The sequence below is a fragment of the Anabas testudineus genome, chromosome 6 (assembly GCF_900324465.2).
Source record: "Anabas testudineus chromosome 6, fAnaTes1.2, whole genome shotgun sequence".
NCBI classification, from domain to species: Eukaryota; Metazoa; Chordata; class Actinopteri; order Anabantiformes; family Anabantidae; genus Anabas; species Anabas testudineus.
This window is the reverse complement of record NC_046615.1, coordinates 9,973,073-10,000,272: the sequence shown is the minus strand read 5'-3', so window position 1 is coordinate 10,000,272 and position 27,200 is coordinate 9,973,073. Positions and strand designations below refer to the sequence as shown.

General features: G+C 41.2%; 3 protein-coding genes across 6 annotated transcripts; 1 reads left to right on the top strand and 2 right to left on the bottom strand.

Moving 5' to 3' along the window:
- Positions 1-7,134: 7,134 nt before the first annotated feature.
- Positions 7,135-13,692, bottom strand: rhcgb (Rh family, C glycoprotein b). 3 transcript variants are annotated; one of them, XM_026365210.1, is made up of 12 exons: positions 13,576-13,692; positions 13,276-13,545; positions 11,502-11,694; positions 10,995-11,145; positions 10,536-10,683; positions 10,293-10,459; positions 10,048-10,185; positions 9,797-9,933; positions 9,478-9,602; positions 9,259-9,332; positions 9,030-9,097; positions 7,135-8,371 (listed from the first exon to the last, which is right to left on the bottom strand). In XM_026365210.1, the coding sequence occupies exons 2-12, from the start codon at positions 13,496-13,498 to the stop codon at positions 8,332-8,334; spliced, it is 1,464 nt and encodes a 487-aa protein (XP_026220995.1). In that variant the 5' UTR covers positions 13,499-13,545; positions 13,576-13,692; the 3' UTR covers positions 7,135-8,331. The 3 variants fall into 3 exon arrangements, with proteins under 3 accessions (XP_026220995.1, XP_026220994.1, XP_026220993.1); XM_026365209.1 differs by having other exon boundaries at positions 13,276-13,576; positions 13,607-13,681; XM_026365208.1 differs by having other exon boundaries at positions 13,276-13,689.
- Positions 13,693-16,241: 2,549 nt separating this feature from the next.
- gdpgp1 (GDP-D-glucose phosphorylase 1) lies at positions 16,242-18,428 on the bottom strand. 2 transcript variants are annotated; one of them, XM_026365211.1, is made up of 2 exons: positions 18,246-18,428; positions 16,242-17,833 (listed from the first exon to the last, which is right to left on the bottom strand). In XM_026365211.1, exon 2 carries the CDS (start codon positions 17,820-17,822, stop codon positions 16,725-16,727), a length of 1,098 nt encoding a protein of 365 aa, XP_026220996.1. In that variant the 5' UTR covers positions 17,823-17,833; positions 18,246-18,428; the 3' UTR covers positions 16,242-16,724. The 2 variants fall into 2 exon arrangements, with proteins under 2 accessions (XP_026220996.1, XP_026220997.1); XM_026365212.1 differs by having other exon boundaries at positions 16,242-17,830.
- A 555-nt stretch (positions 18,429-18,983) lies between these two features.
- LOC113165634 (titin-like) lies at positions 18,984-27,061 on the top strand. The gene is made up of 4 exons (XM_026365309.1): positions 18,984-19,120; positions 19,655-19,760; positions 19,968-26,236; positions 26,585-27,061. The coding sequence occupies exons 1-3, from the start codon at positions 19,103-19,105 to the stop codon at positions 24,842-24,844; spliced, it is 5,001 nt and encodes a 1,666-aa protein (XP_026221094.1). The 5' UTR covers positions 18,984-19,102; the 3' UTR covers positions 24,845-26,236; positions 26,585-27,061.
- The last annotated feature ends 139 nt before the right edge of the window (positions 27,062-27,200 follow it).

Below are 27,200 nucleotides of genomic sequence, written 5' to 3'. Positions count from 1 at the left end.
CAAGAGCGGCTCCGCAGCCTTTCAGGCGGACCGGAGACCCTCGCCTAAACTCCTCATCAGGCTGATTTAATGTATCCTACGAGTTCTTCTTCATCAACCAAACCAAACCCCGCTGCAGCTTCAGAGGAGGAGTCGCACTGCAGCATTTACTGGAGGCGCACACCCCTCCATGCAGCCCTGCCTCTGGGCCTCAGCACTTTGGGAAGTTAGAGGAGCTGGTTTGAAACGACAGGGGGGCCCTTTCTCCTTCCCAGGGGTCTGGGTCTCATCATAATCAATTGATTCCTCCTCCTAGGAGCTGATGTTTAATAAACTATTTATCAGAATGTCAAAGTGTAAAATACAGAAGTACTTCTTACTACCAGCCAGAATCATAGTGAAGATCAAAACCAGGACACTTAAGAATGATTGTACCCTATGATATATATATAAATATATATATATATATATATATATATATATATATATATATATATATATATATATATATATAGTAATAGAAACACAGTGTAATAACATGAGCCGAATATCATTAACATGAACAGCCCTGTTTAAGTTTGCTTAATGCTTAGCTTGAGATCTTTCTTTAGTGGTACTTTTTGTCCTCTATCTGCTGACTAACGCAAAACCCTTGATTTTTTAAACAGTTTCAAACTGCTGCAAAGCTCCTGTGTCTGATCTCAGTTTATTTGAATTCACCTTTAGAGTCCAGCACTGGGCTGTTCTAGCTGTCCCTGTCCAATATGAAGGTTTTGACAGAGAGCTGAACCTCAAGAGAAATAAGGATAATGTGAAGCCAAGGTGGCTCTTTGGTTTGATGCTTCAACCTGCTTTAATCTAACATTAGGAAACTGAATCTTGTATAAACACACATACATAGTAACAACAACAACATATTACTTATTACTGTATAATAATGCCTAATGTTTTTTTTTTTATTATTACTAATTTATTTTTCGTTCTAATTTTGAATTAATTGATTATTCTTTTTTTTTTTTACATCCGTGTTTACAGCTGCAGTGCGGCCTTTGATTGGTGTTCACAGCCATCAGCGCCGCAGCGTGTCCCGCCTCCGGCTGCAGCTGACGGACAGTCGGTGTGATGTGCTGCAGAAAACCTGCAGCAGCTCCGTGCAACATCCTGTTTTTATCACAGGCCTCGTAGCTCTTAGATGATTTTTTTTTAAAAGGCAGGTGATAAGATTCACAGTAAAGAGACTCGCCTGCAGGTGCGTTTGGTTAAGTTTTTTATTTTGAGGGCACGGTGTGTAGAGGAGATGCTCGAGGTGTTGGTCATTTTTAACGCACTATAATGCATGTGTTAACCAAACATGCAAAAATAAAAAATTAAAAAAGTGCAGTAACTTTATGTTTGACACGTGTGTGTTAAAAAATTCTCACCCACACTTCCACCTCTTACAATCTCTGATTTCTATAATAAACATTTTCAAAAATTTAACAATGAAACGATACATATTAATAATAATAATAATTAATAATTCTTATTATTATAATTCACGCCGTATTTTTTTCTTGCGGTGCCAGAACGAAAATTAAAAATCCAGCGCTGTAAACGCTGTAATTCAAAACAAAGCACTAATAATTAGGAAACTGTGATTTCTCACTGACATCATACCGTGTCTGTTCCTAACCCTCAACTAAAACACCAACACAGACCACAAAGAGAGAACAAGGAACAAGGAGGCAGCCTTTCTTTTTTTTTTTTTTGATTTTTTGTTTTCTAAATAAATAACAACCAACACCACATTTAATCCTTTGTGAACTTACTAATTGGTTTTCATATCAGTTTCACTGCTTATTTAATGAAGTGCCATCCAAGATGTAATTCGCACACCCACGTCTGACACAGTAACGTTAGAACAAAGCTTTCTTCTTGAGACAGGGGGCTTGAGAAGCAGGTGGCACCAGTTCAGAAACTGCAGGTTGAGGTTTCAGGACAAAAGCTGAAGAGGGCTGTTCATGCCTACGGTGCAGGTGGAGACAATGCTGAGTGATAAAGTCCTGTTCGGCTGCACATCACTTGTCAGATTGTGACGTAGTGTCCATCAGAAATGTCTAACACTGGGACAACAGGCATGTCACACCGCTAAACGTCTTCCAAAATAGCTGATGTACAATTGCACGCATCTAGGCAGAGGGAGAATGATGAGATTTTCTAACTCAATCAAATAATAATTATTTCCATTTAGAAGAAAACAGAAATACGTGCCTGACTATGACTCCTCAAACTCAAAAGGTTTCAGGAAGTGAGGAATAAAGTCTCACTGCATGTGAGAGAAAGACAGATGAGCCCACATTAGGGTGCAATCAGTGCTGTGCGCATGCTCACACGAGGAGTGGAAAGGCTCTTCGGAGCTGCACACAGCGTGGGATGGCGTTTTTCAAAAAGTCCACGTGAGGTTGCTACCTTTTTCCCCCTTCCCTCTGCAATCTGTCACGACGTGCTGCCAGCGTGGCTTTGATTGGCTGAGGATGGTCATTGAGAACAGGCGGTCAAAGGTGAAAGGTAAAATGTAACATGGCTGCTCGCTCACGGCTGTGAGTTGGTTCACTTCAGCAAAAACAGGTTCGGATTTTACCCACTGCTCAGTGAGCGACAGAAATATACACAGTCGTGTTTTATATCACCTTTATTTTACCTTTGCATGAATATTCCTGCAGGATGAGATGAAGAGAAGCAATAAATGAAATAAAATGGAACCATTTGTGTTTACAAGCCTCATATCTAGTCACAGTAACGTCGGTCTCCCTGAGGTTTAGGTCCATCACTGCAGGAATTCAAAGCCACATTCCAACAGGCTGATTTTAGGGTGATTTACCATTCAGCATTTATATGGACACAGGGGATTCAAACCGTGTCTGATGTGTGGCTGCTGTGTTAGCCTTTGACCCCAGACTGTCTGGGAGGGGGAGGGAGGGGCCACGGTGACAGAGAGTCAAGGTCAAGGGGAAAGGGGGGGGGGGGGTGCGGGGATGTGGGCGTGGGCAGCATCTGACGGCTGGAAGGGCCCCGTGTCTGGGAGTGCAGAACCCAGACAGTCCCAGACATCTATGTGAAGGGAGACAGTGCCGTGGGTGAACCCCCTTTTTAGATCCCCGAGTCCTGCACTGTCTGCTCCCAGTCACCTCCGTGGCCCTGGAGGAGGAAACAGAGCCTGCTGATGTCTAGAGACTGGCGGGGTGATGGTTCCCACACTGGAGGAGCAGGCAAAAATCGAAGGATCACTAATCCTTCAGACAGACACATGTTAAATACACTGTTTCTAATAATCATTACACGACTTATTTGTCTGGTTATATCATGTTTATTGTTCACTTACACTTACAAATATAAACACAACTATACATTTGTAATAATTGCTTTTATTATTTCACTACTGAGCTCTGGAAAATATTTGCTTGTGTAAAACACATTGTATATTAATGTCTATGCATAGATTCATTGCGTTATTATTTTCAGGTCTTACTCTCAATGTTTTGCAACGGCTTTGGGTATTGGGAAGGACATCCAACACACTGCTTGTGAAATATTGAACCATCTTGTTTCTAAAATATTTTAATTTAAACTCTTGGAGTCCCAAAAACAAAGGTCAGAGAAAAATTCCAAGAAATGTCAAGAAATGTTTATGACAGAACTTATGTTTTTCGTTTTTTCTTTCCTATGATTTCATTTATTTTGTGACTTATTGGAAAAACTCAATCCCGTGGTCAGGAACCACTGTGCAAGTCCATTCTCAGTTCATGTGAGCTTTAGGTACACACACATTTCCACATCCTGCCTATGGAAGTTGTATATTAATAGTAACAAAAATTTATAATTAGGTGCTATTATTAATTAAATAATTAATAATGGCACCTCACTTCAAAACTAATAATTAATAATACAAATCCTGCATACGCCCATGTTTCTTTTTCCTGCTTCAGCTCACTAATGTGAAACAACCCTCTGGTGTCCAACTGCACAGTGAAGCTCAAATCTCCAAGTGAAGTTACGATAAGCAAAATGCGGAAGTAGGATTTTTCACTTATTACTGCTGCTTTTCCTTTCTGTAATCATCTGAATAATTTCCCCACCACTGCCAGCCGGGCCTAAAGGCAAACACACCAACACACACAGTGGATTATTTCAAGGTGACACCTCTTTGAAGCAGAAGCAGCTCCCTCTGCAGGTAATAAACGGTGCCACCTTCACAGCAGAAACCTATATGCTATGACCCCAGCCCCTCTGTTAACCCTGCCAAACAACGTAACCTGTCACAGACACACACACACACACACACACACATGGTCACAGATATAAGGCCCCTCAGACCTCCCGGGTGATCTGCAGTGGAGCGTGTAGCCACCTGTCAATCACCAGATCTCAGCCGCCTTAAGAGAGACATTTCGTCTGGGACAACAGCAGCCCGTCCCTCCCCATACATTCGGCCTCCCCTAGCAACCATCGCCGGATGACTGAGAGGCTTTGTCCCCTCACAACGGGAGTCCACCATTGAACCCAGAAGCCCGTAGAAACCAGAATTAGAGGGTGCCAGAAAGGGGTCTTTTCTGTGAAACGAGGGTGAAAGCTCTGTTCTTGTCCTTACGTCTGGGATTCATATCATGGGCCTGAATGGCGTCCCCTCCTCCTTTTAAATGTTGGTGTAACGGAGCGAATGAAGGGCCTAGCGGTGAGCGGATAGGATCATGGTTAATCTGCTGTTCCTCTCCACTGTGGTCTGATAGGGACACTTAAACAGCCCCTGTGGGCAGTTAGTGGCCTGGGGAGGCCATCGGAGCTGAGAGGTTACAGCGTGCACAAGAAGGGAAAAAGATGGTGGCTAGTGGTGGGAGATGTTTAAGAATTCAGTTAAGTAAAAGTAATACAAAACTATACTTCAAGAGTAAGTTCTCCATGTTGATAAAATGTAACTGGAGTACTAAAGGTACTGCTTGTGGAGAAAAATGGGCCTTAGTGATCCTATATGACATTATTAAACCGTCCAGAAAGCTGACTCAGCAAGTTTGGTGAATCTCATCGTTGTAGCTGAGTTAGAGCTTTTTACAGCCTGTTGGGAGCAACAATGAATCTTGTGTAGTGTATGATGAAATATAACCATCAAATAAATGCAGTGAGCCTAAGCTACAATGTTTTCCAGTGGGATGTAGTGGAGTAGAAGTATAAAGTGTAGCTCGAAATAATACTCAGGTAAAGTACCTTGAAACCAGAGATCGCCAGCTGACCACGCTCTTTGGTAAGGATCAGGAGCCGCTGGTTTAATATGTAGAAATGCACTGAAAGCATAGGTTAAGATATACGCTAGCTCTTGATTACAATGGTGAGTAATACAGTGGTGCACTGTGTGGTAAAAAAAAAGACCAGATGAATGGTAAAAAAGGTTTTTGGGAGTCCGATGCACCTGCTGAGAAGTAACCTTTGGAAGACACTGAAGCTGCACAAAACACGAGCAGACTGAGCGCGGAGAGAAAACAGTAAAAAGCCTCGAATAGTTTATGAACAGTTTTATGGACTTGTGGATGTTTTGAATAGGGCCTTTTACTGCTCTCTTTACATGGAAGCGAACACAGATCGCTGAATACATCTCTAACTGCTGTAGATCCTCATTACTGTAAAGTGAATTCAGTGGCGTTGTACCAGAGAGTGACTGACACATGTCTGTAAACTGCGAGAGCGAAACGATCCTGCAGCATAATCACCATTAGACCTATTACAGTGTTTTCATAGAGTAACGGTCAAAAACAAAAGAACAAGAATCCACAGCCAGGTGCTCTAACACGACCTCCCACGTTGGACTTAGCCCTCTACTAGTCTATACATTTTACGTTGTATGTATAGAAGATTAGAAGCTAATCTCAACCTACAAACAACATGGCGTGCAGAGAAAACACGCTTTTCCTGGTTTGGCCTTTATCATTAATGAGCGTCTCGGCGGCCCCCTGTATGGGCGTATGTTTTGTGCAGCTCCCATTCTAAGCTCTGGTCCTGCACCCTCTTTCCCACCCTCTCCTTCGCCCAACCTGTCAATCAAAGATCATGATTGAGCCCGGATGGCAGGCAGTCAGTCATCAGCAGTGAAAGTGAGGCCTAGCCTCTCTGTCCCTCCCCCTTTTCATGCCCCCTTACCTCCTCAAGTTTCTCCATCTTGCCTTCTTTACCACCCCTCCTCTCCTGCTACCCCGATTACATTTCGTGTTTTCCACTGCTGATGGCACATTCGCAGTCAGCTTCTGTCCAAAGGAGTGGAAACTTTTTTCAAACGTGGCTGTCAGGCCGCCGTAAGGCCTGACTCTCTCGCCCTCGGAGGCTAAGGCCTGTATCATTTGAAAATAAGTCTGATTTCGTTTTAACAGGCCCCTGCATTTGCCCTTTAAGTGGCTGATGAATAAACATGAGCAGAGCTGGGGCGGGAACTGCATGGATGAGAAGGGGCCCGATCTGTGTGTGTGTGTATGAACTTGTGTGGGGGGGGGGGGGGTATCGAGGGCAATGTGGGAACCTTTCTTCCCAGCAGGGCTGCATCTCGTTTAATTGGAGCACTTGTGGCACCATTACCTCCTTTACTCAAACACGTTACTGATGACAAAAGAAAACAGCACTAAGCCTGCTTTTGTTAGCCAGGAGACTGGACGGGGAGATGGATTCCTTGCTCCTCACGTGTGGGAATCATCCACACTCCCCTTTCGAGCTGCTGCTGCTGCTGCTGCTGCTGCCTGCGACCAGTGAAACGCTGCATCCAGATGGACAGAACACAGAGCGTGTGGAAGTTTGAGCCACTCAAACCCCCCCCCTAATGTTTGGTGTATGAATACACAGGAATTCTGGTGATCAATTTTAAGTGGCTGACTCGATGCATATGGGTGCAGCCCTGTCAGTGAACTTGCTCTTTTGCTACTCTTTGACCTGAGGTCAAGTTGATGAGGCTGGTAGTTGTTGGTCACCAGTGTCCCGTGAGAGCAATAAGGGTGTGACCTTTACCCCCAGTCTGACCCTGGCTGGAGGGCTTTTAAATGAGGGAAATATGCTTCCTCTTGTTAGTAAAGCCTGACTTTTAATACCAATATTTTCTTTGCTGTTGGTATAGAAAGAACATATTTGACAAATGTTCAATTCAAATGAGGTGGATCAAGCAATTACAATGTTTTATTAATAATTATTCATCAGTTTTCAAAATGACCATAAATACATTTCATTGTTCAAAACTGACTGCAGCACCCTTCAGCTAGGAGGTTTTATCAAGATATTCAAATAATATATCTACACTGACACTTAACACCAGACAAGACAACAAAATTAATTCCATGTGTGAGGACAGAGAGAGGGCACGGCTACAGGACACACAGGACATCAGAGAGGAGCTGTGAAGCGCTAGCAAGTGAAGACTGTCTGTCTCCACAACAAAATATATAAGAATCAAATCAAAATGGCCACATAAACAACAGAAAATCCCACATGCATAAGGATTTTTTTTGTCTTGAATATTCATTCATATCAGTCTATGGACTGATGTGCTACATAAACAAAACTTAAATTGATTGGAAAGTCATTAACATGGAAAAATCTAGCTGATAACATTTTACTCTATCCCCTTTATTTAGCATTTATAAGACAAAGATTAAGATTTCAGACTTCGTTTCTAACTCAATGCAATGTTGTTTGCGGTGTTTTTGTTATAATGGAGTGTGCGTTAAACGTCCATGAAAGTGGTCGACAAATACTGTGAATTAATAAACACTTACAAATATCAGCATATGTTCATGGCTTCATTATAGTGTGTTATAAACCACCAAAAGTTCATGGAGAATTTCTCCTAAGTGAGAGAATTGAAGTCTTATCAAACATCCTATTGCACCTCATGACGTATTTTCTATAATCAGCAACATGATACATAACTTCCACAAATGTAAAAGCAACTGAAAATAAAGAAAATTGAATATAATTTAAAGCATCTAATGGCCATAATTTAAAAAGCTAAAACTATGCAAACATAGCAAAACAAGCTGTCAAAATAAAGTTGCGAAACTTTTTAAGGAATATGGTTTTGAATATTTCTGTCACAGCTACCTAAATGATTGAGGGTTACATTGTTGTGGTCATGTTCTAATCCACTTGTCTCTCAATACTGACATGAGGAAAATCGTGCCACTAGAACCAAGATAATTTTGCTTATTTAAATATATTTTTTTACATTTTACTTGAATATCTGTTGGTTTAAATGGTAAATTAATATCATGGGAAACAAAAGATCATATTCACTTCACTACAAACAAACAAAACTGCAATAGATTCACTGTGGGCCGTGTGTCACGAGGTCTAGTGATCTTGATGCTCCAAGGTGAAATTTGACGCTAATCTGAAAAAAAAAAAAAAAGAAAATAAACAAAATAAAAACATAATGTGTAAAAAACCATAACACTTCACATCACACATGTAAATATTATCACATTAAACAGACTGTGCAAGTAACAAGTTTTGATACATTTGTTTTATTCTACGATCTGCATTGATTTATTTGTTGGTTTATTACACTGAAGTCAATTCTTCATTCATTACAGTGTGACATCTTATCAAAAACTATGATTACTTTCCACAGCAAACTGTACTTCTGATACTTCAAGGTCACTTTGAGGAGCTGCACGCGTGAAACTGCGCTGGGATTAAAAACCCCACATCCACAAGCAGCACAGGTGAGCATCACCAGAAGCACAGAGCACATGGTCCGTGTCAGTATTTCACATTCTAGCCCACAGTGAGTGACAGCAACACGTCAGCGGTGCCATACTGTCTGCAGTCACATCATCACCCTAAATAGATATTCCTAACAAAGAACAGCATTTACAACGAGGCACACATAGTCTCTGCAAATTTGGCTCTGCTGCCACCCAGAGGACTCAAAAAGCAGCACGTATCTCAGCAACAAAAGCGCTACCTGCATGTCTGTGGTATGGTATGAGATCAGCATATCTCCGTGAGCAGAACGCAGGTGTTGGATAAACTAACGTGACACTTACGCATCCTTTCTCTGCATGTGGTTGTTGTACTGTATCATGGGAGGGATGCTCTCTTCATCTTCAGGAACCTGTGAGCAATGAGATAATGAAAAACAAAATGTAATTCAAAGAGAAACAATAACCATGCAATCGGCCATTTTTAAGCACTTATTCGTGTCAGGAAATGGGAAATTGTATGTTCCTGGTCCTGAATTACAGAATTTCTATTACTTCCTTCCAGATCTCTCACCTCCCAGTAGACCTCATCATTAAAGCAGTTGTCATCTGCAGGATCTCCCCATATAGGTAATCTTAAGATGGCGCCTAACAAGAGCACAAATACAGTCATCCCAACGAACACAGTCTGGGATACATGTGTTAAACTACAATAACATAACAGTTGTTCATGTACATACTGAACACTTTCAGGTTTTTGGCCAAACAGAAGAGTGAAGTGAGTATTACTCACCGACAAGGATGCCACCGCCTATTCCAAAACAGAGAGCCACACAGAGGCCTGCAGCCTGGTGACCGCCCTGCTTTGCGGGTGTCATGTTTTTGAAGTCCCCGGTAAAGTCGAAGGTGCTAATCAGCCTTTGATACAAAAAAGGACGCTAACAGTGTTTTCCATCAATGTTGTATTTGGCAATAAGACTATAAAGATTACTGCCTTTATTTTGTGTTTACCTCTTCAAGACTTGATATTCTTGTGTCCTTTTAATTATAAAAGTTAAAGCAACCATGACGTCTGGATGCTGGTTCCTATTTGTTTAGCAAGCACAACTCACCCTTCAGTGCCATAAGCTGATTCTGTTGCACATGCAGCGGTAACAGCTCCCACGATGCCTCCTACGATTGCCGGCATGCCATGAAGGTTGTGGACTCCGCATGTGTCATGGATCTTGAGGTGTTTTTCCAAAAATGGCTGAGAGAAACGCATTAGTTAGTTTTGATTTGAGTTTTACAGAACTCAGATTGATGTGAACAGCAGATACACACATGAAAACATCTGCACACACTAAATCAGAGAACACCACACCGTGACGTAGACATATCCCAGTGTGGAGATCACACCACAGCAGAATCCTACAATCAGAGATCCGTAGGGCATCAGCATGAACTCGGCTGCTGTTCCCACTGCAACACCCCCTGCAAGAGTGGCGTTCTGGATGTGAACCTGTGGAACAGGTACAGAACGATATTTTATTCTATATGTTGTTTGTAGGTCATATTGCAGCTTTATGATAAGTGAGAGTGGTTGTAAGTGCAAACACGGGTCAGTACCATGTCTAGTTTCCCGTGCTTGTTGCAGAGGCTTGATATGACCACAGTGGTGAGAACAGATGCAGCCAAAGACAGGTAGGTGTTGATGACTGCTCTGAGTTGCCCATCTCCGTGGTTTGCGATGGCTGAGTTGAAGCTGGGCCAGAACATCCACAGGAAGAGGGTGCCTGTGCAGCAAGCAGGAAGTTAGTGGAGGCAAAAGCAGATATCTCTGTGTGCAACGTTTCTTTAAATCAAGCCCACCAATCATAGTAAAGACATCTGAGTGGTAGAGAGAGCCCTGTAGACGACTGCTCTGGTCCAGGTTCGGTCGATATAGCATGTATGAGATGGAAAGACCATAATAAGCTCCAAAAGCGTGGATTACCATGGAGCCTCCAGCATCTTTAGCCTTCAATAAAGAAAAGATTAGCAGCTTATTAATAGCAGTAACTTTGTTTATTAGTACACTGATTTTAGTTCATCTTCAGTACAATCAGCAGCTACTGTCATTTACTCAACCATAAGAGTCTTAGAGGTGTTCACAGTGAACAGTGTCTTTTGTACAGTCACATACTATGACTCACTGCAAGGTGACATTATTAAGAAAACAAATACAGCGATGCACGTGTCTATGAAACATGAGGGCAACTGAGAGCTGAGCTACATCTGATCTACATTTGAAGGTACAGGTGAGCATAGCTGAATATATGCACAACTTACGTGTATGAGGTTCAGGATAATGTATTCTTCCACAGCATACAGCGTGATCCCAAACAGAGTCATAACCATCAGCTGGACAGGACTGACTTTACCCAGCACTGCCCCGTAGGCGATTAAGCAGCTCGCCACGCAGAAGTCAGCGTTGATCAGACTGAGGAAGTGCACAAACAAAGTAATGTGACATAATTATAATCTTTAACCTTTCCTAGGAAAATATGAGACACAATTTTTTTTATTTAGGGGTAGTATTCAATATTCAAGACCAATAATGATCCAAAGGTAAATTTATGTAGTTACTGATACACACAGAAGTACAACTATCAGTGGCTTGGCTATAGCACTGTCATTATTCGTCATTAGATTGTGTCTCTGTTTATTTAACAACCGCTGAATCCACAAGAGATAAATCTAATGCCCCCTGAAAGTTTATTTCCTTATGGAATTGTGTCTCACGCCTCACTTCCCTTGTTTTCAGTAGAAACCATGCAGGTGAAGACTAAGACTTACTTTTCAATTCCGATTTTGATCTTTCCATCAGTGTAGTCGAGGGAGTGAAACCAGCCCTGCATCAGCAGTGCCCATTGGAAGCCAAAGGCTGAGATGAGAAAGTTGAAACCCACCCCACCGAAGCTGTAGCGCTTAAGAAATGTCATCAGGAAGCCAAATCCAACATAGATCATCACGTGAACGTCCTGGAAACCTGACGTGATGATAGGAAGAGGGCAATCAGAGGAACTAGGCTAAATTACCGGTAACTAAAGGAAAGACAAAGAGAGAGGAAAGGTTCTTCCAACAGGGACAAAGTTACAGTATGTAGGTAAGAAATTATATCAATTAAAAAATAAAATAAAGAGTTTTTCATAATAATAATAATTATAATAATAATTTCATTCAGAAGTGTTATTATTATTGTTAATATTATGTTATTGTCTGTCAAATGTATTATTTTCTACAGTAAATAGGTGAGAAATTAAAACTGTAGTGATTTAATATGCCAGTGAAAACAATGTATATAGTCAGCTTGCTTTCACAACACATCCCCACCGTGGAGGGATACATGAGGGTACATCACACAGACAGGAAACCATGTGAAGATTTCACATGATTTAAAGTGTCGCGTGACTCAAGGACATTACACTATTTACTGTTACTTGCTGATTACATGTTGATATGTTGTGGTGATGGTAATGAACTATCTCAAGGTATACAGGCAAGCAACAGTTTGTGGACACCAGCATAAACCAGTCTCTATCATTTATCATCAACATAACACCGTACCCACCCGGAACGTCTCATGGTACACTGTGTTCCCGCTGCACTGTGAAACGTTATTGTTTGCTTGGAGGAAGCCACGGTATTGAATGCTGTGTTACATAATGAGCATATTCTTCACCAAAGCTTCAGATGTTTCAGACCGTCCTGCCGACACTTACGGGGTGCATTGTGTTGCAAAATAATGTGCTATAGATGTTATATGGGACCTCATTGGTCTCAGACAACAGACCGTGTCAGCACATACATTAATCATCCAACCCCATGTCTTTATGATAGCCTGACATTGACACTGTGGCTTGTAGGTGCAGTACAACCACACCCATGCAATACACGCACACCCCAAGTTGCAGCTTTTATCCACTTTTCCATCTATATTTGTCACATACAGGCATTATACAGCTAGGTGTTCTGTTATTTGTCTCTTTAGCCTCAGAGACATAAGTCGGATGGACTAAAGAGAAGAAACACCTGTGAACAGCTGTGACCTCTCTAAAACAATTTCAGCAAACACTGAACAGTATCCTCCTCTTGGTGGCAATCATTTATTGGCAGACGGATGTTATAGACTGCATTCCTATTAGCTTGGTGAAAGTATTAAAGTGAGTGTTTACAACCAAAATAAAACGTGTTTCCATCCACACAAATGATTAAGCGGTGACATGTCAGCTGTGACTAAACTGCCCTGAGTGGCGTGAAGCCGCAGGGAATACGAGCACCTGCGAGTGTCAGATTCACGTCAACAATAGGAATAATTTGATATTTCTCACATTGTTTTGACCTGTCGTTACAATATGAGAGCAACTCAAGTACAAATGTATTTTACTGCAAAAAAAAAACATCATTTGCACAAAGACATGGACATATAGAACTAAATATACAGTATACTTGCCATTTCTGTAAAGTTAGAAGTATAAAGATTTAAAAATGAAAAGTGTTGACAGGGACCCAGAGCCTTTTAGAAATAGAACTGCATTAAGACAATCAAAATGTTTAAAAAGTTACTTACTTGGATATCTGTAGTAGAAATCATTTTCAATGTCACTTGATATGTTGTTGGCTTTTCTGTAGTCTATCCAGTGTGGATCTGCCTCTATACTATATCGAATAAAAATCCCAAACAAGATGATCATGGCTATCTGCCATACCGTGCAAACTGCAGGTAGACTGATTCGAACATTAGTATTTTTTGGACGGTCACACAACTTCCTAAAGCTTTGAACGCTGCCCATCGTTGTTGGCCAGTTTTGGTTTTTCAATTCTTTTTAAAGAAATAGATATAATAATAATAATAATAATAATAATAATAATAATAATAATAATAATAATAATAATAATAAAATACAAGTTGATAAACAGCTAAATTACTCAAGCGATAAGTTGCTTTAAAAAGTGACTGACACCTTAAAGGTCCCGAGCATCTTAAGCACGAGTGAGAATGTGCTGTGATGCTTTAATATGAGGACACTCCTCCCTCTCACTCCCTTCACATTGAACTTGGAATGATGAGGGTATGAGGGCAACCACAACATATATTTAATTGTTTTATTTTAACATAACATACATAGGATTCACAAGTGATAGTACTGTGATATCAAAACCTTCTAATGCCACAAAGGATTTGCCATCAGAGGAAATATGCTTCATATGCTGATCACACAGGTCACAGATCACATACTGGTGTGATATAACCTAGTGACATGAGAACACTAGGATATTCTCTAGGACATCCTGAATGCACACTGTATTGTTTTTACTAGTCTATATACAGTACACACGATTGCAACCCAGCCACTGAGTAGAAGGATTACATCGCTTTGAAATATTACTGCAGTCTCCTCCCTTAATACAAACACTGCAGACAGGTTAATGTCTTCAAAGAACTTGAAATTGTCCGAGAGAAACCACCTTTAAATCACAAACATGGTACATCTATTGTACAACTTCATTACAACATATAAATATATATATATAGAGATATATACATACATACATCAGTATATGAAGCTTGTTCATACAGCAAAACGCAGAGCCTTGTACATATACTAGTCAGGAAGGGTGTAGAGCATTAAATGTAAATAATATGTATCTATACTGGGCTCCATTAGAAAGATGTATGACAGGTTTAGCTTAGTCAACCATAACATCGCAGTCCAGTAGTTCAAGGTTGAGACAAGGCATTAGTAGCAAGTTCATTTTCACATATTTTAGCATATTGTTCAATTATTCACAAAATAAAATAATTTATTCAATTTGATTCAAATACAAATTATCAGTTTTTTTTTTCCATATATTAAAACTGGTTTCATGTATCTCCATCATACTGTACCTCCCATAGTGATAGATGTGTGCGGTGTAAAGAGTCAAAACAGAGCAAAAAGAAAAAGCACAGTTAAACATACTGCATATCTTACATTTAAATTCCACAGGTAGTGTTAAATAGTATTAAGTCGTATTCTAAAATATTCAGCGATGCAAAATATATATTTTTTAAATTCAAGTGTGATGCATATTTCCCACTGTAAGGATGATTTTAAGAACATGTTTTACTGACCAATACAAATTAATATATTATCACAAATAATTGGAGATCACGTTTCAAGCATTTTGAGTTTCAAGTGTCACAGTTGAACAGTTTGTTACAAATGGACGTACAGCACAACACATTTACACATTTGGTATTTGGCAGTATGAAGTGTCTGTATCATCATACAGCAGTCACTGTGGAGGTCACGTTAAGCAACAACAGACGGACAGACACGGATCACGTTTGTAGCCACTAAGCAGTGTGTGCAGGGTTGTCCTGGAAGTGACCCGACGCTGACTGGCACCGACAACGAGCCACGACTGGATGACGGCTGTGAAGGTGACTCTCTTTGGACGTATCGGTTATTATAACAGATATCCTTTACTATCTAATACTACACTAACAATCTGCAATCTGGCCTGTTTCTTTTAAATTAAAGCTAAAAAACCTCTCTTTATGAAGTACAGTTCAAATTACCTGTTGTACAGAAGAATCTCTTTGGAACAAAAAAGCCATATCAGCAGCTAAACAGAGATCATTGGCCTGATTTTGTGCTCACTAACGATGAACCTCATTAAATTGAGCGGGCACTTATCTCTGCTCATTGATCACACTGCTCTGCTTAGTGCTGCTACCTTGGTGATGTAGCTCTAGCAGACGATATGCTCCTTGGGGACGACGGCTTGTAAGAAGAGTAAAAGCCAGATTAAAGAAAGGGTTGGGAGTACACGTACAGGTACGTACTGACAGCAACTACCCATGAATTTCCAAAGCAGTTAGATGGAAATCTGCCATCATGAATTCTGTTATTTACACCATCAGCTGCTTAAACACTTCTAGAAGTTCTCAGACCCTGATGCAGGGTCTGAATGTTGTTCCAGCAAATTGTACCTCCAACATCTGAAATGCAAACATCAACCTGTGGGCCATCACACACAACCCTAAATACTGGAGATATCAAGGGAAAGGCGTGAGAATCACTTCTTTGTGGTTCATTTCCATAAAATCTGCTACTCTTGAGCTGACATCACACCTCTTCATAGAGTTCCTATCTTCGTTCAGGTTTGAATTTAGAGACATCGTTCAGACTGTGGAAGTTGTTTTTTTTAACATTCTCAATCTGTTGTCAGTATCACTAGTGACTATTAGTTTACACAACTCTTCTGGTGAACGGTTGCACTTTAAAAAAACTATTTACCTCTGTTACAAGAGACGACCTGGAACTACACAACTATTGTTTTTTAGTTTTTTAGTTTTTCCCCGTTCTGCCTCTACTGAGTCATCTCACCTCAACCTCGTGATGTTCTGGTGCTGACTTTAACAACTATTGACATTTGCTCGATGATACACCAATGCAGCGGGTGTGTTGTTTCACGTACTAGTGAGACACTGAACTACGAAGCAAAGGAGGCTCATCTCCAGATCTGCATTACAGCACTGCAAATATGTACCTGTATGATCCTTTATTAGTAGAAAATTCCCAGCAGATACTCTCCGTGTCTTAAAGAAAGTAAAAAGTAATATTGCCTCTGTTCCATTCCAGTGTCCTTGAACAGAAGCCACATTAACCATGTTACTATTTAACCCTGTGCTTCTCTTATTTTGACAACACAAAATGTGTGCTGTAAAAAAGGTCAACAATGTGCTTCATGTACACAAGACGTCAAACTCATAAAATAAAACAGTTCCTGTTTTTAATTTGCTTTTACAATTTCTGTAATCCCCTTATGTGTTCAGCAGGAACAGTCTAATGCTATACTGCTAGGTGCAGAGTGGGAATAATATATATCTTTTTTTTTTTCTCTCAACGTCACCCAAAACATTTAAATATTTGTGATATTTGTGATATTTGTGAAATATATGTAGCACATAGTCACATAGTTCATTGTTGACTCAAACACAACATTTAACATGGCTTTGATGTCCAAACATTAAAGATCTGTTAAATGATCAATAAGCTGCTGTTCCAACCTTAGAAACTCTCTATCAGGCAGAAGATATCTCTGAATTATATCAACTACATCTTTCTCAGTGGTCAGCTCATAATCCTTCTTGTTCTTAAATGGTAAATGTCCCGCCAGCTCACACAGAGCAACATTGAAGGCAGACTCCTCTTTGGCACCGAAGCAGGATATCCTGGGCCATACAGCGATACGCACACCTCTTCTCGAACAGCAATCCTTCTCCTTCTGTATGTAATCGCAGGGCTGACATCCTCTGGTCAAAAACAGGTTGTGCGCAATATTACCATCCACTAGAACGTCTGTGACTTTACAGATGGCTCTGGCAACTTTCTCCACTTCCTCTGACTCTGCGTAAAACAAAAAGCCTGTAGGAAAGTCCGGCAGGCGATAAAATCCCTTTTCAGGAACCAGTGGTTTGACGGACACAGATTCTATCTCGAGCTTGTGGTCCAGGTAATATCCATGTAGGTGCAAATGGTTGACAGAAGCAAATGCTCCTAGACTGTTGAAGCCCACACGAAAGCCAGGGTTTGAGCTCAGCAGCACAGATTCAATACCAACTTGGATGGCAAACCTTGTTAGGACCTGTGGGAAGCAACGTGATGGATCTGGAACAAAGAGACAATGTCCAAACTCCAAAGGGCTGACATTGACCAGCACAACCATCCTACAGGGTTTAAACGATTGTCCATTGTCTTCTAAAGCTCTATCTTGCTCTGTGTCCTTTATCATTTCACATATGACTTCTTCTGGATTTATTTTGTTGAAGTTAAACTGCTTGGCATTGAACTCCTGCTGAATGCTCAGTATCTCCTGAGGCTTTCTTCTCTCTATTCCTCTTTGAATGTTCAGCTGGGCCACATAACCATGTGGTCCAGGGAGGATACGTGTTTGTAAATCACCCAGATGGTAGCGGAAAAGTCCTTTCTCCATCCTCTCTGTCCACCCAGATTGGATGATTGTGTCAAACGTCGATGGTGGTGATCCAGTCCGGTGATTATTTCCACTGCTTCGATGAATATCTGTGACATAGTCCTGTCTGCGGTATACAAACTGGAGCGGCATGGTTGGATCTGCTGGTGAACAGTGACAATAAAGCTCATTGCAATGAACAATAAGTCTATAAAATGTCAGATATCAGTGTAAATACCCGTCACATAGTTTGTGAGGGGTATTTTGTAATGTAAACATGTCACACCCAGCGTGACATGTTTACATTGATTGCAGACTCAATGAGAGTCATATTTATTAACACAGAAGCAACTATATCCAGAATACATGAATTGTTGGGAGTTTATTTTCTCTGTTTCTGATTACATGACTTACTTCAGCTGTACAGTAGCAGCACTGATATCAGGACTGTAACATGAGTAGTAAAAAACATTAAATAAACCAGCTTCATGCTGAAATCAGAGGAGACCACGCTGCTAATCTTGATTCACTGGTTGTGACACAAGCATGAGTTGATGCGACTGAAAGCGGACTCACCTGTTAATTTTGACTCTATATCACCGTGTCAAGCTTAGCGACATGAAACAAACAGTACAGTAAACGCCTTTATAGACGTACAAATATTTCCCATTCACAGTAACATAGATAGTTTTTTATAAACTATAGTTTCCCGGTTAGCTCCTGTGCTAGCTCGAGTCCAGAGTTAGCTAAAGTGCTTCAGTTACCATTTCCGGTTTCCGGTTTCAAAATAAAACATAGTATTAATCTGCAAAATCTGTATCTTTTCATGTTGAACCTCAGTGTCAATTTTTTTCTATGGGATTTTGATGTTTGCATGCATTTTTATGCGTTAGTAAAAATAACAACAGTAGGGACTGCACATAGAAGAAGAGAACATATACATAAAATGAAAACATATTGTCAAAAATGAGGTGAAGCCGATCTGTATTTCACTGCATGAATAGGGTATTATTAAAGAACTTCCTAAGTATTTTGTCACCTTGATTTATTTTATCCTATAAAATATAATCATATAAAATTATGTACTGCATGTACCACAGACTGTACAGGCCAACTATATGTAGTCTAACTGAAACACATCAAAATTACAAAGCCACTCAGTAAAATCTCTATTTGTAATAGTCCATGTCTACAATATGTAACTGTTGAGTCACTTTCCAGTGTTTGCAGGATGATCCTTCTCACCTAATTTTGAAAGAATGACTTGTGGCCAATCAGGCATCATGGTTATTTTAGTCACTGCATGCTTTTGGAGTTAAAGTAGCCAGTGGTTGGGAGAGCAGTGTACTCAGCCTATGGATTAAGTCAACTCGCTGAATTTTACTTTCAGATTTCAATTCTCAGACATAATTAAGGACAAGAAAGAGGAAAGAATGGAAGCAAGCAATGAAGTAAGTAGTGTACAGTATGTTTAAAAATGTAACTAGAATGATTTACATTTTATGTACAAAATAATATCATGTCAGAACAGGAGGGACTTGAGGACTCTGTAAATGAACACCCAAATGTAATTGTGATTTTTCCCACTTGTGTTTCTTTACAAAAGAGAAGTGGTTTAGATGTTACTAGAGCTTCAAGAGTGAGATAATAATAGAGTTTTATCTGTTTGTCAGAACAGATGGCGATCTGGTCTGTCATGGCTCTAGTTATTTTTAACACCATCAAGAGTTTCTGTTACCAACACATAATACTGGCAACCTAAATACTAACTTGTTTAAAACACTAGACTTAGTTTTGTAAAATCAATTTAAAATTAGAGGAAAATAATAATTTTTATGTGTCCTTTAAGATATAATGTACTAACAAACAGCACAATAGACTCAGAAAAAAAGGGGTAAAGAAGAAACATTTTCTTCTGATTGTGTTTTTACAATACGTCTATTATTACATTTTCTCTGATAGTGTCGTACCATTCTCATTTGTAGACAGGAAATAAAACAGAAGATAAAGCTCACACTCTAAATATAAATATGACACTGGGCGCTGATGCAGCAGAGAATTCACGGTCATCATCCTCAGTCATTGTTCAAGGTATGCCATAGATTCTTCCCCTTACTGTGTAGCCTAGAATCAGACTACAATCAATAACCAATTCCATAACAATAGCTATATTGTGTGTGTGTGTACACCTTAATTTGTGTTATTGTATCATACTGTACATCTATAATAGAAAATAGTTGTCCTTGGACATATCTGCACACTAGTTTCATCATGTTAAACTTTCTTGCTTTACACCAGGTCAATCTTCAGCTTCTGGAAAGAACAAAGAACACAAACCTAGTGCCAAATCTGGCCCTGTCACGGATAAAGAAAATGCCATTGAGCCAAAGCTCCAGATAACTTTTAATACATTTACTGTCAAGAATGGTGAAGATCTAAAAGTAGAGATTCCGGTGACTGGGCGCCCAGCACCAAAGATTGAATGGAAAAGAGATGGTCAGCCAGTGAAAGAGACCTCAAGGCTAGAGGTTGCATCTACATCCTCATTAACACTTCTTCATATCAGGCACGCTGCCAGGGAACACTCTGGTCGATATACCATCACAGCAAGCAACGATGGTGGAACACACACAGGAGAAATCTCTGTGGCTGTTCTTGAAAAGCCAGACCCACCGACAGGGCCTGTGAAGGTTGATGAGATCAGTTCAGACTATGTTACCATCTCCTGGGCACCACCTGAATACACGGGAGGCTGCCAGCTAGACAACTATGTAGTGGAGAAACGTGAAACTGCAAGTACAGAGTGGCAGACTGTATCGGCAACGACAGTAAGAACCACAATCAAAATCACCAAGCTGAAGACGGGTAGTGAATACCAATTCAGAGTGTTTGCAGAAAACAGGTATGGAAAGAGTACTGCAATCACCTCTCCTATTGTAACTGCACAGTATCCATTTAGCGTGCCCACGGCTCCTGGCACACCCTTTGTGACGACAGTGACAAAGTATAGCATGATGGTTAAATGGGAGCCACCAGCCAAAGACGGAGGCAGTCCTATTACTGGCTATCATCTTGAACGCAAAGAGAAGAACAGCATTTTGTGGACCAAGCTGAACAAACTTGTTATACCTGAGACTCATTTCAAAGCAAGCGGGCTGGAGGAAGGCATTGAGTATGAATTCAGAGTCTTTGCGGAGAATATTGCTGGACTCAGCCCATCGAGCAAGACATCTGAATGCTATGTGGCAAGAGACCCCTGTGAGCCACCTGGCAAACCAGAAGCTGTTGTCGTTACTAGAGAACACATCACACTTCAGTGGGCAAGACCAAGGTATGATGGGGGAAGTGCAATAACAGGCTATATTGTTGAAAAGAAAGAACTCCCAGATGGCAGATGGATGAAGGCAAATTTCACTAATGTTATTGAGAATCAGTTCACAGTCACAGGTCTGACTGGAGGCCAAAATTATGAGTTTAGAGTCACTGCCAAGAATGGTGCTGGAGTTTGGAGCACACCCTCAGAAAGTGTAACCATCATCGCTCAAGATGTTATTGAAGGACCCACAGCATTCATTGACCCTAAGTTCAAGAGTACTACTGTGGTTCAGGCTGGCGAGACATTTGTTATTGATGCTGATTACTTTGGGAAGCCTCTTCCAACAGTACTGTGGCTGAAAGATGGAAAAGAAATTGAGAAAGCCACACCAAGAATGGATTTTAAAAACACCCTCACTCACACAACTCTGACTGTCAGGGACTGCACACGAGTCGATGGGGGACACTTTGTCCTGAGCCTTAGCAACAGTGGTGGAACTACATCTATTCCCATAAATGTAAAGGTCCTGGATAGACCTGGTCCTCCCGATGGAACGCTGAAAGTAAAGGTTGTAAGTGCAGAGAAGTGTAATCTTCACTGGAACCCACCTTTAAATGATGGTGGTGCAGGTATTTCTCACTACATCATTGAAAAACGAGAGACCAGCCGTGTTACATGGACACAAGTTGAACCACATGTTGAAGCTGTCAGTTACAAAGTGACAAAACTGGCTCCTGGTAAAGAATACATATTCAGAGTTGCTGCAGTGAATACATTTGGTGTTGGTGAATTTCTGGAATCAGACCCCTTCATTGCACAAAACCCCTTTACAACACCTAGTGCACCTTCTACCCCTACAGCCAGCGCTGTGACTGGTGACTCTGTAGTGCTAACGTGGGAAAGACCAGAGAGTGATGGAGGCTCAGAGATTGACGGCTACATCGTAGAAAAACGTGACAGAGAGGGTGTCAGATGGACCAGGTGCAACAAGAGAAGACTAAATGATTTGCGTTTCAGATGTACAGGGCTTACTGAAGGACATTACTATCAGTTCAGAGTAATGGCAGAAAATGCTGGTGGGTCGGGTGCACCCAGTGAGCCAAGTGAGTACATAAAAATCTGCGAAGCAACCTACCCACCTGGCCCCCCTACCAACCCCAGAGTCTCAGACTATTCCAGCAATACCGTGTCTCTGACCTGGTCAAAACCGATCTATGATGGCGGAGCAGCCATCACCGGTTTTATAGTTGAAATGAAAGAAGCAGCGGAAGATGAGTGGATCCCGTGCACACCGAGCACAGGTGTAGAAGACACAAGCTACACTGTGAAAAGACTGAGAGAAAACGCAGAGTATAACTTCCGTATCCATGCAGTGAATGTTGCTGGAGTTGGAGAGGCTGTAAATATACCTGGCTCTGTGAAAGCAGCTGAAAAATTGGAGGCACCTGAGATTGAGTTGGACACAGCCTTGAGGAAGATTGTGAGCGTACGTGCTTGTTCTACTTTACGCCTGTTTGTCACCATCAGAGGGAGACCAGAGCCTGAAGTTAAATGGTCAAAAGAAAGTGGAACTCTCAGTAAGCGTGCTCAAATTGAAGTGACAAGCTCCTACACTGTGTTACTTATTGAGAACGTCAATAGAAATGACACAGGAAAATATGTGTTGACTGCAGAAAACTGCAGTGGCTCTAAAACAGCATTCATCAACGTTAGAGTATTGGACTCTCCTAGTGCACCAACAAACCTACAGGTAAAAGATGTAAAGAGAGACTCTGTGTCGATCTCTTGGGAGCCACCTCTCATTGATGGAGGAGCAAAGATTTTGCACTACATCGTAGAAAAGCGTGAGGAGGCTAGAAAGGCATTCACAAGTGTCTGTAGCAACTGTGTGAGAAACTCATACAAGATTGATAATCTCCAGGAAGGATGTTTTTATAATTTCCGTGTTCTGGCTGTGAATGAGTTTGGGGCTGGCCTGCCAACAGAAACCACTGAGGCTGTTAAAGTGTCTGAAGTTCCTCTGCCTCCTGGCAAAATCACACTCAGCGATGTTACCAGCAATAGTGCAAGACTGTCTTGGGAGAAGCCTGACCACGATGGAGGAAGCAAGATCGCATGTTATATTGTAGAAATGCAAGCTAAGGGAGATGAGACATGGACCGTATGTTCAGAGAGTAAAGCACTGGAAGCAACTATTAATGGACTGACAAAAGAAAGGGAGTATTTCTTTAGAGTTAGTGCTGTGAATGAAAAGGGAAAGAGTGAACCAAAGTCCTTGTCTGTACCTGTTATCGTAAAGAATACTAGTGCTGAGCCCATAATTAATTTGTTGTCCAACACATTCAGCGTGAAGGCAGGGAACGATTTAAAGATTGAGGTTCCATTTAAGGGTGTACCACCACCAACGGCAGCCTGGAAAAAGGATGGCAACATACTGAAGGAAACAAGCAGGGTAAATTTAACCACATCTGACGCTTCATCTCTGATTGTTATCAAAGATGCCACCAGGATAGATGTTGGTACGTATGAGGTGACTCTTACCAATTCTGCTGGAACCACATCCGCTGAAATCTTTGTTAATGTTTTTGAGAGACCTGGACCACCAAGTGACCTCAGTGTGGATGAAGTGAGTGCTGACTTTGTGTCTTTGTCGTGGAATCCACCAAATTATACTGGCGGGTGTCAGATAAGTAATTATGTCGTGGAGAAGAGAGATACAGGGAACACAATATGGCAGACTGTGTCAGCTACAGTTGCCAGAACTTCAATCAAAATATCCCGTCTGACACAGGGCACTGAGTACCAGTTCCATGTTGCTGCAGAGAATCGTTATGGCAGGAGCTACTTTGTTGAATCCGAACCTGTCATTGCCCAGTATCCCTTCAAGCCTCCTGGTCCACCAACCGACCTCCATGTTGTTCAGGCCACAAAATCTGTAATGATCATCGCTTGGAGCAAACCAGACAATGACGGAGGCAGCCCTATCATTGGATATCATATTGAATGCAAAGATCAAAGCAGCATTCTGTGGACAAAGTTAAACAGGAATCCAGTTACTGAGAACCAGTTCAAAGTAACAAGTGTTGAAGAAGGTCTAATATATGAGTTCCGGGTTTGTGCTGAGAATATGGCAGGCATAGGACCCTGCAGTAAGGCTTCTGAGCCTGTCGCAGCGAGAGACCAGTGCGATCCCCCTCGCAACCTCACAGTCACAAACATAACTAACAGCTCAGTTTCTCTCTCATGGGACAAACCAGAATATGATGGCGGAGCTAAAATAACTGGTTACATTGTTGAACGTAAAGAGCTCCCTGATAGTTGCTGGCTTAAGTGCAACTTCACCAACTTACAGGAAACCTTCTTTGAAGTGACTGGCCTCACAGAAGGTGAACAGTATGATTTTCGTGTCATCGCAAAGAATTCAGCCGAGCTCTTTAGTGCACCCTCTCAAACCACAGGCCTGGTTACTGTCCAGCATGATGTAGATCCACCCCAAATTATCATGGAGGACAAATTTAGACATGTGGTGATTGTCAAAGCAGGTGAGCTCCTAAGAATAGAGGCTGACATCTCTGGACGCCCCAACCCTACTGTGTTTTGGCTGAAGAGTGGTAGACATATTGGATCCACAGGAAGGGTTGAGATAACTGCAACAAAGACACGTACCTCTCTACTAATCAGAGAAAGTGTTAGGAAAGATTCTGGACAGTATACTCTGACGCTACAAAATACAGGTGGTACCATTTCTAAAACTATTACCTGCAAAGTCCTGGACAGACCGGGGCCCCCCTGCTGGACCCCTGGAAGTGTCTGGACTCTCAGGAGAGAAGTGCACCCTGTCTTGGGGACCCCCTCATGAGACTGGTGGTGCTGAGATCATGCATTACATTGTTGAGAAGTGTGAAACAAGCCGTGTAGCCTGGACCCTTGTGTATGGTGACATGATGACAACTACTTGTAAGATAACCAAGCTGCTCAAAGGGAATGAATACCTGTTTAGAGTGAGGGCAGTGAACAAGTATGGGGAGGGTGAGACTTTGGAAAGTGAGCCCATTAAGGCCATGGATCCCTTTACCACCCCATCTGCTCCGACTGATGTTGAGGTCACAAGTGCAACCAGTGAGTCTATGACTGTCTGCTGGAAGAGACCTGTCTCTGACGGTGGTAGTCGCATCAGCGGTTACATCATTGAGAAAAGGGAGAAGCAGGGTGTTCGCTGGGTAAGAGTCAATAAAAAGCCAGTCTATGATCTACGGGTCAAAGCTTCTGGCCTGCGTGATGGGTGTGAGTATGAATTCAGAGTCTTTGCTGAGAACACTGCCGGACTAAGTGAACCTAGTCTTCCATCCCCACTCACCCTGGCAGAGGATCCAAAATTTCTCCCTTCCCCTCCAGCAAAACCCTGCCATAGTTGATTCATCTAGATCCTCAATGACTCTGTCCTGGACAAAGCCATTGTTTGATGGCGGTGCTCTAGTTACAGGGTACAAAGTTGAATACAGAAAATCCGAAGAAAAAGAATGGGCTGTTGGTGTTCATAACACAGACAAAACTGAGTTTACAGTGACTGGACTCACATCAGGGGAGGAATACGTTTTTATTGTTAGATCCATAAATAAGATTGGTATCAGTGAGCCCAGTCCAGAAACGGATCCTGAAGTGGCCACGGAAAGAGAAGAGGAGCCCAGCTTTGATGTTAGCACAGAGATGAGAAAGACCCTTCTTGTAAAAGATGGCAGCTCCTTCACTTTGACTGTGCCTTTCACGGGGAAACCTGTTCCCGGTGTGACATGGGAAAAAGCAGATGTAGATCTGAGAGTCAGAGGACTAATCAACACCACCAGCTCAGTTACCTCTATCACAGTGGAACGGGCAACACGCGACGACTCTGGCAAATACATAGTCAAACTACATAATGTGGCTGGATCTGCAACTTTGACACTCAAAGTGACGGTTTTGGATTCACCTGGTCCACCAACTCACATAGAGGTTAAAGATGTGACCAAGAATTCTGCCACTGTTACCTGGGACATCCCTGAGAATGAGGGAGGTGGCCCTGTGAAGCACTACCTTGTAGACATCCGGGACATTAGCCGAAAGGGCTGGACCAGACTCACTGACAAATGTCGGCGATTGTCCTATAAGGTGTCTGACCTGGAGGAGGGAGGAATCTACTTCTTCAGAGTTACAGGGGAAAACGAGTATGGCATCGGTGTTCCAGCTGAGACCAAGGAAGGAACGAAAATGACAGGTACAATCTGAAAAGGATAAATAGACATTGTGAGAGTTGTAATATTTATTAGGAATGATAAAACCAAAATCCTCTGACAGAATTAGTGTCTAAGTAGGATGTAAAACAGAACGGTAAGATTAAGACACATTAAACATCAACGTGTCTCGCCCACTCTCACTAACAGGATTGAATCATGGGATATGCAGCTTAATTTTTAAATAAATTACTGTGACATTTGCGTGTCTAAATCCGATGGAAATATTTTACACAAAGATAAGATATAGGTTAAGTACCTAACCGTGTTTGAATACGCATTATGTTATATGCTTGTATAATTTTGTGTTGTTGTTTTTTTTTTTTTTTCAGATACAGCAGACTGGGAGTCAGATCTAGGAGCTTAGCTTGTTTTTGGATTTCTTTTCCAGAATTAAGTTAATGATTGCCTTGACAAGATCCTCGTGTGTTTCTCATCTACAGTACATTTAGTTTTGGTTTGAGTAGTTAGTTGAGTTATAAATATTTGTGTATTGTGTTAAGTTTCAAAAACATCTACAAGCTCAGAATGAAGAAATTACCAAAAGCTGATATTTTGCAGTTATATTGTTGGTATAGTAGTTATATTGATGTTTTTATATTAGTACGCTGAATTAATGACACATTTTATTTGTAGAAGAAAGATGCATTAATACTGTGATTTTATTTGTTAAAACAATCCTGTGGTTGATACACAAATATAATGAAGATGATGTGAAACGGTATTACAGAGAAGATGAGACAATGTATTAATCTGGATCTAGATCTAGATTAAGACTAGATCAATTACTGTTGTTTCATTAAAATAAAGTTAATAGTAAAAGTTATTAGTCTTGTTTTGGACATGTATGTGCAGTTTCTTATTTATACACTCCTGATATGTAAATACATTTGATTTCTATTACTTATTTTCAGTGCAGTATGTTTACTCTTGACACCATTTTATATT

Bases quoted from the DNA above. Each gene is read 5' to 3' on its own strand.
- rhcgb (XM_026365210.1), bottom strand. From the start codon at position 13,498: ATGGGCAGCGTTCAAAGCTTTAGGAAGTTGTGTGACCGTCCAAAAAAT. The intron at 10,684-10,994 runs GTAAGTTGTGCA...TCTTTATTGAAG, and splicing joins TTATCCTGAACCTCATACAC to GCTAAAGATGCTGGAGGCTC. The intron at 9,934-10,047 runs GTGTGGTGTTCT...CGTTTCTCTCAG, and splicing joins TGGGATATGTCTACGTCACG to CCATTTTTGGAAAAACACCT.
- gdpgp1 (XM_026365211.1), bottom strand. From the start codon at position 17,822: ATGCCGCTCCAGTTTGTATACCGCAGACAGGACTATGTCACAGATATT.
- LOC113165634 (XM_026365309.1), top strand. The intron at 19,761-19,967 runs GTATGCCATAGA...GCTTTACACCAG, and splicing joins ATCCTCAGTCATTGTTCAAG to GTCAATCTTCAGCTTCTGGA.